This window comes from Scheffersomyces coipomensis (genome assembly GCF_036884675.1).
Source record: "Scheffersomyces coipomensis strain NRRL Y-17651 chromosome Unknown DFJ63scaffold_4, whole genome shotgun sequence".
NCBI lineage: Eukaryota > Fungi > Ascomycota > Pichiomycetes > Serinales > Debaryomycetaceae > Scheffersomyces > Scheffersomyces coipomensis.
Window position 1 is genome coordinate 97,159 of NW_027042895.1, and position 12,997 is coordinate 110,155.

Sequence of the window (12,997 nt, forward strand, 5' to 3'; positions counted from 1 at the left end):
TTATGTATTAACTATTAAATATCCTATTTACCAAGTACTTCATTTATCTTCTTCTCTATTAAAGAAGTAATAAGTTTGTTTAATGCACTATCTTTGTTCTCAATTTGACTGTTCAAGTTTAATTCAATTTGTTTTTCAATTAATTTCCCCGTTAAATCAACTTCAATATTAACTGAACCATCAATATCTTTTGTTGGTAATGTAACTTTTGATTGGGTATAACTTACCATCATTATGGAAAACTCAAAGGTTTCATAATTGACATTTGTAACTGTTAAGGAAGTACCATCTACTGCTATGAACCCCTTTTCAACTATATAATGAATGTAATCTTTATCTCTTAATTGGAAAGTGAAAGTAATGGCATTACCATCAGGTACTCTTTTAGTTATGGAAGCAATAGTATCAACATGACCTTGTACGACATGACCGCCTAATCTAACTTCACTAGTAACTGCCCGTTCTAAATTAACTTTAGAACCAGTTTTTAAATCACCCAAATTTGAACGACGTAAAGTTTCAGGAGCAATTCCAACTTTGAATTGAGTTTTGGCTTCATCGAATTCAGTCACGGTTAAACAAACTCCATTGGTTGAGATTGAATCACCTAAATGAACATCAACTAATATGGATGCACAGTCTCCGATAATGGCTGATACTCCATTACCTCCTGATGAAGTAGTATCTAATTCAGTATATTCTAATACTGTCCCTATAGTTTCGACTAATCCTGTAAACATGATGATGATATAGAATGAGTTATGAGATGTGAAGATGTGAAAATGGTGGTGGTGGTGGTGATAATTGTTGCTTATATATATGTAGATAATTTTGATATTACTAACAATTGACAAACTAATTTTCTCCATTATAAATTTACTGCACTTTTTAAAATGATCTATATAGTTCACCACAAACTAAGTCAATGTTTTACTTTATGAGATGAGCTTGAGTTGATGATCATCTAATCAAACTGAATATATGATCAAAGGACTAAAATCACTCTAAAATAATAGTAGATACTGTTCAAATAAAGTACTATTTAATTTTGCAGACTTTATATACAATGTATACTGTTATTTACTATTACAAAGCGTAATTTCAAGACTCTGCGAAAAGTTGGAAAATTTGAAAACGCAGAATTATCAGACAGTATTCAAATCATATAGGTAAATTGATGTTGGTATAGATAGGATAACAACAAATTAGAAATGCCATTCAGATTCCCTGTCAAGTTTGATATTCCAAAACATTCATTCGTGAATGCCAGAGTCATCAGAGATCAATTCAAAAGATTACAATATGAAGAACATGAAGTCACCAGAAATGCTTTAAAATATATCGCTAGAAATACCGAATTACCATCAAGAGTTAGATTAGAAGCTCAATTACAATTAACTTCCATGCCAAAATATACCGCCTATAATCAAATCAGAGATAGATGTGTTGCGTCCGGTAATTCAAAATCTCTTATTCGTGATTTCAAATTGAATAGAACTGCATTTAGAGAAAGAGCTAGAGCTGGTTTGATACCAGGTGTTAAGGTTGCTTCTTGGTAGATTTTAAATGATAATCTCCTACTTAATTCCCATTTCTTCTTGTGAAGAACCTTGTAATGACTTTATAATCACTTGTAAATAGCTTTGTATAATATACGTTATAGAATATATTCATATTTTAAACCTCCCGTAGTAAGTTCAACCACCAACCACCCACACACAAAAAAAAATTATTTCTCCAACTATATTTCAAAAGTTTTCTTTGATAGTTTTACTTATCTTGTTCAACGCCAACAATAAGTTATAGTTCATCACATACATACATACATACATCTATAACACTAATAGAATCATAATAGAAAATGTCAGTAATACTGTTAATTCGTTCGGCATACAGACCCACCAATCAAATAAAATCAATTAATCTCATCTCAAATATATATATAACCAGATCAATATCTTTAAAACCTGACTTTTCCAAATTTAAAAAGATCGAACAACCAGCAGGTCATGTTGTAGGTACAGTCAACGATGCCTATGTTGCTCCTCCTGCTAGATTTTCTGAAGGTGGTTATCATTGGGCTTATGAAAAAATAGTCACTTTATCAATGATTCCAACTATGATGGTACCTTTTATATTTGGACCTGAATATCCTATGATTGATTATATATTCTCGGTATTATTGTTATTCCATTGTCATGCTGGGTTCAAATCTTGTATCATTGATTATATTCCTCAAAGAGTATTTGGTATTTGGCATAAAATCGCTTCTGGTGTGTTAACTATGGGTAGTGCTGTTAGTTTATATGGTATTTATTTACTTGAAACCAGTGGTAATGGTATTTTCGAATTAGTTAGAAACTTGTTTCTTGCTTAAGTAACCACTTCAACATGTTAATTGAAGGATATCTTCATATTATAATCATGGACTCTTTGAAAATGTATATAGTTTCTACATTTTCTGTTTATTTAATTAATGTAAATAGTATCATAAACAATTGTAATCTAGGTTTACATCCATTACATTCTACAAAGTATCATTATTCATCTTTTCATAGAGATCTGTTGTAATATGATATGAATCTCATATCCCAACCACACTTCAAAGAAATACGAGACAGTAAGATTCTCACACGTACAGTGAAAAAAAATAAAGGACATAACAGTACAACTCCAAAAAAATTCAGAAATTCACGTATGTCTTAAAAAAATACGACAAGTTTCAATTCCATCAATTCTTGAACTTGCTTTACCCCATTGACCCATTCCATACACAAAGATAAAGATGAGTGATACCGAGGTACTTGATTATGAAGAGAAGAGAAGAGAAATAGTGGACGATATGGAAGTGGAAAGAAGAGATGGTGATGAACCTCAAGAAGAACAACCTGAAAAGAAACCATTCGATCATCAAGGTCTTCAAGCTTCAGATGGATCTGAACCTCAAGAAGAAGTGGTATATGAAATAAAAGATGAACCTTCATTCCATGTTACGAGAGCTTTATTCATTGCTAATTTAAGAAGACCTTTGAATGCTATTCATTTTCAAAATTATATGAAGACCTTAGCAAAAGAAGCAGGTGATTATGCCGTGGAAAGAGCTTGGTTAAATAGAACTAGAACTCATGGAATTGTACTTCTTGATAATGAAGCTGGTGCTGAATATATTCGTAGTAAGATTCTTGGTTCAATTTATCCTTCTGCAAGTGATGATTCTAAATTAAGTGAAGAATATGAATCAAGAGAAGAAGAAAGATATGAACAACAACTTCAAGAATATAATGATGCTATTGCTGCTGCTGCCAATGATGAAGAAAAAGATGCATTGACTCCACCAATAGAACCAAGAAAATATTCAGTAGAGAGAATCCCACTTTTTGTTGATTATATTCCCGTAAAAGCTATTAATCAATGGGTTTTTGAAGAAGATAGAGGTCCAAGAAATGGTAAATGGAAAATCGATTATGAATCAAAAAGTGGGGATGAAGTTATTGCCAGTCATATTTTATTAAATGGTGATTTCATTCCTCGTCGTTATCCAGGTCGTGATTATAGAGGTAGAGGTGGTTACAGAAGAGATGCTTATACTCCTGAAGGTAGTTCTGGTCGTAGAGATTATGGTGGATATAATCGTGGAGGAGACTATCGTGATAATCGTGGAGGAGATAACTATTATCGTAGACCTTATGATAGACCTTATGATAGACCATATGAAAGACGTGATAGAGATCAATATGTTCCTGGTCAATCAAGTGATAGAAGAAGAAACCGTACTGATTCTTATGAACCTTCTAGACATAGAGAAAGATCTCCAACTCAATATTAAAATTAAACACACGAAAAATTGGTAAATATAAAAAACTTACATTGTAGTATACACAGAAATAATATACAGTAAACATAAAAATTAGTATTATACAGTCATATCACCATTTGAGGTTATTTTTTCATTAGATTCATCGATATTTTCCTTTGCATCTTCTGTTGAAATAGATTCATCTTTGGAAACACTATCAGTTCTTGGACGTTTTGATACATTTTCATTATTATCAAGGATTAATGATGACAGTAAATCTTGTTCATTTTCCCGTCTTCTTCTGATTGGAGATGGAGCTATGGTTTCTGTTAAATTACCCACAGAACTAACTTGCTTATCATCGGATGGAGGTGGTGATATAATCATATCATCATTGACGGGTGATTCATTAGACATATTATGAGCACTATCTCCTTCATCTAATGATATATCGGATGATTTTATACCGTCATTTTCATCTTTAAGCCAGGGGATTTCCACTAATGGGATACTTATAGAGGATGCTTGACTTGTTATTATCGGTTCAACAACCTCCACATCTGATTTAATGATTGATTTTTCCAGAAAAGTTGTAGGTGGGAAATCCAGTACATCGGTTGAAACCAAAATCAATTTAGATATGGAATTGAAATACTTTAGAATTTGAACATTATTAATTAAATCATAACCTTCCTTTTTACTATCAAGTAGTATTTCCGATATTCTATGAATTGTGAAAGGAGGATTGGTGGGGAAATTATCTTGTAAATGAGCAATGATTCTATCTTGGATGGATTGAATGGCTCGTATTAAATCAACACCCTCTGGTCGTTGACTGAATTGTTCACCTTCATTAGTTGATATTTCGACAATATCATTAAGTCTATAAACTAATTTCGGCAGTATCGTACTAGTCCATCTGTTTGAGTTATCTGTTTTATCTATGACGTATTGTTTCTGAACCACTATTTCTCGTAGTTGTGATTCTAGATCAGGATCTAGATGAGGTATGCTTAGAGTCATTACTCTCTTTGTCTTCTTCTATATGCTATATCAATTGATGGAATTCAATGTTTTGAAATTGAGGTCTATTGAGATTTCAATTTATAATACGTATTATTATGTATAACGCGCTTTCTTTCAAGATTTCCAAGCGCTACCAATAAATATATTCAAGATTGATTATTATGTGCAGTCGCTAACAAATTCAAAAATTCTTTTGACCAAAAATTGTCTCACCAAAAATTTTTCAAAGATAATTGAAAGCAAATGAATGAATGAATGAAAGGGTTTAACATCAGTTTCACTAATCATATCAATATGTCAATGATAAGAGGCTGTTCATTTAAAGTGGCGGCTTACGCTCCAAGAGTATTGCGTGCTGCTCCAAGAGCTACACCTTTGATAACATCCAGATTCAACTCATCATCTACTACCAAGAAAGATCAAGATGTAAGTTTATTAGCTCAAGTATATCCTATAAATAAAGATACTATAACAGAAGAAGATGTAAATGAATGGTTAAAGTCAGTACAAACTTTAAAATCAGGTAAGAGTGTTCCCGAAACTGAGACTGAAGTTTATCTTTCTCAATTATCTAATCCAAGTCCATTTTTAACTGAAAAATTTGAACCAACTGAAGAACAATTAGCTCAAGCTGAAAAATATAGTAATGAAAAAGTTCCAATTTTAACTGATCCAACCGTGGAAAACTTAATAAATCTTGTTATGAGACATGGTAGAAAATCAACGGCTCAAAAAACTGTATCGAGAGCCTTATACATAATACATTTAAAGACTAGGAAAGATCCGGTTGAAATATTAAAGGAAACTTTAGATAAATTAGGTCCATTAGTTACTACCAAAGTGGTTCAAACTGGTACAGCCAAAAATAAAATCGTCCCATCTCCTTTAAATAGAAGACAAAGAAATAGATTTGCTATTACTTGGATCTTAGATGGATCTGATAAAAAGAAATCTCCCGATTTAGCAGTTAGATTAGCTGAAGAAATTATTTCTGCTTATGAAGGTAAATCATCTGGGTATGATAGAAAAGCTCAAATGCATAAAACTGCCATGCAACAAAGAGCTTACATTCAACTTTAGGTTGAGCATTCACACACATAGTCATATATTAATTTATAGTCCATTTTTCTTTTCTTGTAAATATATATACATTATTTGGTAACATAATAACATAACATAACAGTAATGTTTTGAGGGAAAATTTATTTTTGGTGATAATGATTTTTTTTTTGGGCGCTAAAAAAGTTTATTCAATTTGCATCTTTTTATAAATGTATTTTGATGAAAGTGTTTGGAGGTATAATTACTATATGATAAGAGGTTATTTTCATCAGTTCATAGAAATTATAATAATAGTATCATGGGATCTTTAATTCAAACATTTCGTTTTATACGTTATAAAATTGATTATTATTATGTGGATTATAAACAAAGATATTATAGTACCAATCGAAATCCAAGAATAATTCAAACCAAATTACAAAATAAACAATTGATATCATTAAGAACTTTCCCAAAGGATAAGTATTTTACAAAACCAGGTGAATATCTTATGTTAGAACCAAAAAGTTGTGATGTTCATGAATTGCCGCTATCATCCTCATCTCCTTTGGAACCAATTAATGAAATTGCAGGTGATGTGGTATCATTTTTAAGTTTTGATGAAACTTTTATTCAGAGTCATAATAGAAAGAATAGGAAAGTTGGAGTTTCATTACCCACTACTGATATTCGAATAAATAGTGTACCTGATTTAATGTTTAGTAGTAAAAATAATGCTCATCATAAACCATCAACATGTATTTGTGAATGTCATGAAAATAATGTATCACCTCTAGAATCATTAGAATTGGTTAAATCAAATCCAAAGGAATTAAAACAACCCAAATCATCGAAAGTTAGAGAAAGATTTAAACGATATATCAGAATTCCATCTAAATCTACTCATCCATTACCACTTAATGATCCACCTTCAAACATTGATAGTAATATCCATGTTCCAATTGAGTTAGATGTGGGAATGGGAATGGGATTAGATAAAGAAAAGAATCAAGATAATAATCCATTGTTACTTAAATTAGCTGATTCACCAATTAAACTTTCATCATCATCATCATCATCACCTTTAATATCACCACAACAACAATTTTATTCATTAGTATCAAAATTAAGTTCATCAAGTTTATTACCATTTGGAAATGATAGTTCTGAATTAAAAGACACCAGTACAATTATGCCTAAAAGTCCAAAAGTATGGAAAACGGTATTAAATGAAGTTTCATTATCTGCCGCTCGAATCTCTACTGGTAGCACCCCATCTCATCTTATAGATTCTCGCAAAGTTAGTGCTGATTTTATTGATGCAAAATCATTAAATAATAATGAAAATGAACAAGAGCAACTGGAGACTGATTTATTTGCGGTTAATTTGGCTCAAGCTAAAATGAAGTATAATGCCATTATAACAAAATCTAATCATAATAATAATGTAAAAATGTCTACATTACTTGAAAAAAATGGTGGATTTTATCATCATTATTTAAATAGAAATGGTGGTCAAAGACATGGTAGTAATACCAGTGCTGTTACTGGTTGTGGTACAGTTGCTATGGGAGAATTATATGGTGATAATGGTATATTAGCTATGTATAATGATTCTGAACCTGAAGATGATTAGTATTATATATATATTAAATAGTATTAGTTAGCTCCTGCATATACTGTTGTTATAATTTGCGAAATTTTCATTGGTTTATCAAAACAACAAAACAGAGCACACCAGAAGAAGAAAATTGAATTGAAAAAAAAAAAACCATAACGACAATTAAAGGATAATAATATTGTGTGTGTCTGTTTGGTTATTATACAGTTAGTATCTCATCTATATCGTTTGAATATTCATTAACATAGACAATGCTTCGTGGTTCAGGTCTCCGTTCTGTCAAGAACTTGGCATCTCGTCGTTTTATTTCTACTTCCAATGCTCAAATCCAATACACTTCATTATCCAATGGAGTCACCATTGCTAGTGAAATCAATCCAAATGCTACTTCATCTACCGTGGCTGCTTATATAAGTGCCGGTACTAGAGCTGAACATCCTTATAACAATGGTATCGCCGCATTGACCACCAGCATCTTAGCTTCAGGTTATGAAAATGGTGTTTTATTATCATCAGAAAATACTAAAGAAGTCAATGGTATTATTGCTCAAACTACTAATGGTAATGTTCAAGAAGCTGGTAAAGTTATTGCTAAGATTCTTTCTAATCCAACTGCCATCTTAGAAAAAGCTGATTATGCTAGTGCTAAAACTAGATTATCTGCTCTTGCTGAATCCATTGAATCTAATCCATCATCTAAAGTTTTAGAACATTTAGAAGCTTCTGCTTTCCAAGGTTATTCTTTAGGGTTACCAACTTATGGTACTTCTGAATCAATTGCTGATTTACAAGCTGAAGATTCTGCTAGATTATTAGAAAAATATTTAGTTGGTTCTAATATTGTTATTTCTGCTTCTGGTAATTTCGATCATCATGCTTTAGCTGATGCTGTTGATGCTGCTTTAAAAGTTGAACAAGGGGTTAAACCAGTCACCAAGACTGCTTCATTCTTAGGTTCTGAAGTTAGAATGAGAGATGATACTTTACCAAAAGCTTATGTTTCAATTGCTGCTCAAGGTGAATCTCTTTCATCTCCAGCTTATTACGTAGCTAAAGTTGCTGCTGCTGTATTTGGTGATTTCGATCATCATTCAACCATTGCTCCTTATACCAGTGCTAAATTAGCCAGCCTTGTTCAAGAATATCACATTGTTGATAAATATACTCATTTCTCCAAATCTTTCTCCGATGCTGGTTTATGGGGTTTCAATGCTGAAATTTCAAATGTTGCTGCTGTTGATGAATTCACTCATTTTATATTAAAAGAATGGAATAGATTATCTATTTCAATTTCAAATGCTGAAGTTGCCAGAGGTAAAGCTGCTGTTAAAACCGCTTTATTAAGAGAATTAAATTCAACTCAAGCTGTTGCTTCTGATATTGCCACTAAAGTTTTATTAACTGGTTACAGAGCTTCCATTAAAGAAGCTTTAGAAAAAGTTGATGCTGTTCAAACTGCTGATGTCAAAGCTTGGGCTCAAGCTTCATTATGGGATAAAGATATTGTTATCTCTGGTACTGGTCAAATTGAAGCTTTACTTGATTATGGTAGAAACAGAAATGAAATGGCTATGATGAGATGGTAATCGGGTTTAAATATGAACGTCCTTCCATTACCTTTTACCATTTAAAAAAAATTTACTTCTTTTGCATCCTAATATATACAGACATTATCAAATATATAAGAAATTCATTATATTTATTCCCCTCCACGTCCATCTACATACATACATTTTAGTAATAAATGAAAGTCCAATGTTCAACATGAACTTTACATTCAACTATTCTACTTTTTTTGTCATTTATATTTTTATTATTAATATACATTACATAAATTTTGTTCTTATTCTTGAACTTTCACATTAATCCACTCTTCTTTAAATTTTGTTGAACAATCATATCAGTTACGGCTGATAAAACGAATTTCATTGAATTTGTATCAGTTGCACAAGTTCTATGAACATAAATTGGACGATTTGATCGATTTAATTTTAAAAAATTTGATTCAAAGAATTTTATTGAATCTTCAAAATCATTCGGTTTACCATTATAGTCAGGGAAATAATTCTTTAATGGTGATGAAATTAGTTTCTTTTCGAATATATCAATTTTATTTAAGAATAAGATGAATGGAGTATTAGCGAAATATCTTGAATTAACCAAGGAATCAAAAAGCACAATTGACTCATGCATTCTATTAACTCTTTCATCTTCAAACAACATTTGATCATATTCGGAAACGGCCAATACGAATAAAACACATGTTATATCTTCAAAACAATGAATCCATTTCTTTCTTTCTGATCTTTGACCTCCAGCATCAAAAACTTTAAATTTGAATGAATTAATATTGAAATTGGTTTCTGTTATACCTGTGGTTTTAATTCTCCCCTTTAAGATATCCATATCATTACATGAATAATTAGGATCGACAAATTTATAAACATTATCAAAAAAGTATGATGCACTTGATTCAAATTGAAATTCATTGGATCGATTATAACAACGATTTATCCCTTTATCTGAAGTCCATAATTTTGTTATAGCTTCTGCAATCTGTTGTCTTGAAAATTGATTAGGATTGACAGTATTGGCATTATCATAATAGTTGACATTAATTTCATCATCTTCATCACCATCATTTTTAGTAGCTTCATCATCACCAAAGAAACTTGTTACTACCCCTGTACTATTTAATTTTCGTTTATTTTTATTTTGTTCACTATATTTAATCACATAATCATTTAAGAAGTTTGTCCCACCAGCAGCACTAGTATCAATTTGATCTAATGCATTGGCTCTTAAAATGATTTGTTTATAAGGTATTAAAGGATTATTAGATTCATCACATTGTAAGGGGATACCTAATTTTCTAGCTTGAATGATTAATATCTTCATAGATTGAATGACATCACACCATATAACTTGACTATATTGAACTCTTTTTTGTTGAGTGAACCCTCCTTTATGTAACAATTTCATTTGTTTTAAAACGGTGGATTTACCACTTTCACCAGCTCCTAATAATAATAATTTCATTTGATTCTTTTCATTCTGTCTTGATAATTGTAAGCTTTTCTCTATGGCATCATTGATTCGTTTCTCTTCAAGAAAGGGATCAGATTCCCCTGATGTAGATGGAACACTAGCAGTACATCCCATGGTTATAGTTGTTCTGCCTAGGTTTCAAAGTATGGTTTGTAGTCTTGTAACTTGGAACAGGGGAAAAAGGGACTGGACTGACTGCAAAAATAAAGCTATGAAAGTGAGGTTTTTGAGCAAGTTGTACTTGAAGTTGTTATATACCCTTTGTATACTATGATATAGACTTAATTGAATAGATGAACAACAAGAATGACACTATAATAACATAAAGAAAACAACCATCCATCAACTTAGAAACTGACGATGATGATTTCTAAAACGTAACTTTTACACATTTAGATTTTTATTTTTTACGAGATCTAACTAGATTGTAACAGATGTCCCAATGAGGAAATGTCATTTACGCCGCACTCATCAAAAATAAATATTATGTCAATAAATAAATAATGATATGTATATTAAAAGTTGCTTTTTTTTAAAAGTTAAAGGTATTTATAAGGTTAAACAGAATAATATGTAGTATATGGCAATTACTGCGACGGCAAGTAATATAGATTGTTTTAAGAAAGAACCAAGGTTATACTTTTTAATGATTTTATTAACATTGGTTACTTTTGAAGTGATCCATTGACCCCATTTGGTATTTGAAAAGAATGATTCTGATGATGAATTTAAACTTTTTGTAAATGTATAATTCGGTATATGAAGTAATTTATTGGTGGTGGAAGGTAATGAGAAAGAAGTACCGGAATAACCTGTATCCGATTCCTTGATATTATTATCAATCGTACTATTACCAGTTTCATTACCATCTTCATCTTGTTCTCGTAAAAAGTTTCTAATTTTGGTGGAATTCGAATGAACAGTAGGTTCATTTAATGGTAATAATGAACTATAATGGAATCTTGATGAACCTGCATGCTTAATATTCCATATTAATACCAATAATCCTGATATAACCGCTAATATCACATAACTTACTACATTTACATATGGAGTTTGTAAATAACATAATCTTGTTTCATATTGAAAAGTGATTTTCTGATCTTGTTCTTGATCCTCCACTGGTACTTGCCCTTGTCCTTCTTCCTGAGCTGATTCTGATGTTGCTGGCTTAACTATCTCATCTTCTTGGACTTCAAAGTCATCCTTTAAGTCTCTTCTGTTTGTATTTGTATCTTGATTCGTAAATGATAATAATTGAACAGCAGGATATTTAATTCCCATCGCCATACTTATTGATTTTACTGTAATTTCTCGAGTACCACCAAAATTCTCATGAACCATATCACAATAATCATGATCATCACCGGCAAAGATTAAATCAGGTCTCATTCTAAATAATAAATGTTCAGATAAACCTTTATCAATAGTTGATTTATATTGATAACCTTGACCATAGACATTAAAATCAGGATTTTCTCTTAAAGGACCACAACTAACTGATGGATCACGATATAATGGTACATGAGTTAATAAGACTCTAGGATTAGTTTTAACAATCGTTGGACCGAAATTATCTTCCATGAATTTATAAGAAACACTATTTATATCTTGAGTACCTGAAGAATATGATAAGGCATCAAATGTTATAAAATCAACATTTTCAATAGTATGAATCATATTTGAATCAGCTTCTGAAAATTGAGATTCAAATCGTAATCTTGAATCTACTTTAACCCCTTCACCAAATCCTATATCATGATTCCCCGGTACATTTAAGAAATAATTAATCCCCTTCTTGTACTTCTTTTGAAATTTCTTATTATGAAAGATCTTATTGAATCGGGTTAATTCCTGTTGAAAGTATTCATCAGTAGAAGATCTCCCATTATCCAAGTAATCACCCAAGAAGAAGATATAGTCAGGTTGTAATTGATCAATAAGATAATTATAATTTTTCTTTAAATATATATCAACAGTATGTTGAGATAATTTTAATAATAATGGATTTCTACCGGGATAAGTATGATTATCAATTAATTGGGGATCAGCTACTAATAACACTTTCGTAGCCTTAGGATGGATTGAATCGGCATTTACCGTTTGTAATAATACATTATTTTCATCTGGTTTTGAAAGATGTAAATCAGGCCATGAACATTTTTGAACCGTATAATACGTTAAAATCCGTTCATGGAGAATGAATGTTATGATCCATGCTATTATTATGAAGGTATTTAGATTATTAAGATATTTCAATCTAGCTAGTGATAACCTAACCATGTTTGGTTGCTGTAGTTGTGACTGAGTTAGAATTATATAATGGTAGCTTTAGATCATCAATCTTTGAGTTTTATCTGTTAAGAACTAAAAATCAAAAAATGGTTTGATCCATGCATCAAACATTTCATTTTTGTTTGGTCGTATAAATAAGTTTTTTTGGCAGCACTTTTTTAACATCGTAT

At 31.0% G+C, this 12,997-nt stretch overlaps 10 protein-coding genes across 10 annotated transcripts; 6 read left to right on the forward strand and 4 right to left on the reverse strand. All coding sequences in view use genetic code 12, as the record gives it.

Moving 5' to 3' along the window:
• Positions 1–23: 23 nt before the first annotated feature.
• On the reverse strand, positions 24–740 carry RIB5 (riboflavin synthase; the record flags this gene model as incomplete). Its single annotated transcript, XM_064905085.1, has 1 exon — positions 24–740. One exon carries the CDS (start codon positions 738–740, stop codon positions 24–26), a length of 717 nt encoding a protein of 238 aa, XP_064761397.1.
• A 121-nt stretch (positions 741–861) lies between these two features.
• Positions 862–1,690, forward strand: MRP2 (mitochondrial 37S ribosomal protein uS14m). Its single transcript, XM_064903464.1, has one exon. It carries the CDS (start codon positions 1,212–1,214, stop codon positions 1,557–1,559), a length of 348 nt encoding a protein of 115 aa, XP_064761398.1. The 5' UTR covers positions 862–1,211; the 3' UTR covers positions 1,560–1,690.
• Position 1,691: 1 nt separating this feature from the next.
• On the forward strand, positions 1,692–2,581 carry SDH4 (Sdh4p). The gene has a single exon (XM_064903435.1). The coding sequence runs from the start codon at positions 1,862–1,864 to the stop codon at positions 2,375–2,377; it is 516 nt and encodes a 171-aa protein (XP_064761399.1). The 5' UTR covers positions 1,692–1,861; the 3' UTR covers positions 2,378–2,581.
• On the forward strand, positions 2,582–3,870 carry DFJ63DRAFT_139186 (uncharacterized protein). Its single transcript, XM_064903436.1, has one exon. It carries the CDS (start codon positions 2,786–2,788, stop codon positions 3,824–3,826), a length of 1,041 nt encoding a protein of 346 aa, XP_064761400.1. The 5' UTR covers positions 2,582–2,785; the 3' UTR covers positions 3,827–3,870.
• On the reverse strand, positions 3,870–4,948 carry DFJ63DRAFT_139519 (uncharacterized protein). The gene has a single exon (XM_064903458.1). The coding sequence runs from the start codon at positions 4,817–4,819 to the stop codon at positions 3,914–3,916; it is 906 nt and encodes a 301-aa protein (XP_064761401.1). The 5' UTR covers positions 4,820–4,948; the 3' UTR covers positions 3,870–3,913.
• A 168-nt stretch (positions 4,949–5,116) lies between these two features.
• On the forward strand, positions 5,117–5,902 carry DFJ63DRAFT_313204 (mitochondrial 37S ribosomal protein uS7m; the record flags this gene model as incomplete). Its single annotated transcript, XM_064906125.1, has 1 exon — positions 5,117–5,902. The coding sequence occupies one exon, from the start codon at positions 5,117–5,119 to the stop codon at positions 5,900–5,902; it is 786 nt and encodes a 261-aa protein (XP_064761402.1).
• A 280-nt stretch (positions 5,903–6,182) lies between these two features.
• DFJ63DRAFT_313205 (uncharacterized protein) lies at positions 6,183–7,499 on the forward strand (the record flags this gene model as incomplete). Its single annotated transcript, XM_064906126.1, has 1 exon — positions 6,183–7,499. The coding sequence occupies one exon, from the start codon at positions 6,183–6,185 to the stop codon at positions 7,497–7,499; it is 1,317 nt and encodes a 438-aa protein (XP_064761403.1).
• Positions 7,500–7,617: 118 nt separating this feature from the next.
• DFJ63DRAFT_139190 (ubiquinol--cytochrome-c reductase subunit) lies at positions 7,618–9,206 on the forward strand. The gene has a single exon (XM_064903437.1). The coding sequence runs from the start codon at positions 7,736–7,738 to the stop codon at positions 9,068–9,070; it is 1,335 nt and encodes a 444-aa protein (XP_064761404.1). The 5' UTR covers positions 7,618–7,735; the 3' UTR covers positions 9,071–9,206.
• A 135-nt stretch (positions 9,207–9,341) lies between these two features.
• On the reverse strand, positions 9,342–10,646 carry CAG1 (guanine nucleotide-binding protein subunit alpha; the record flags this gene model as incomplete). Its single annotated transcript, XM_064908206.1, has 1 exon — positions 9,342–10,646. The coding sequence occupies one exon, from the start codon at positions 10,644–10,646 to the stop codon at positions 9,342–9,344; it is 1,305 nt and encodes a 434-aa protein (XP_064761405.1).
• Positions 10,647–10,863: 217 nt separating this feature from the next.
• On the reverse strand, positions 10,864–12,942 carry DFJ63DRAFT_139515 (uncharacterized protein). The gene has a single exon (XM_064903457.1). It carries the CDS (start codon positions 12,813–12,815, stop codon positions 11,082–11,084), a length of 1,734 nt encoding a protein of 577 aa, XP_064761406.1. The 5' UTR covers positions 12,816–12,942; the 3' UTR covers positions 10,864–11,081.
• Between the last annotated feature and the right edge of the window lie 55 nt (positions 12,943–12,997).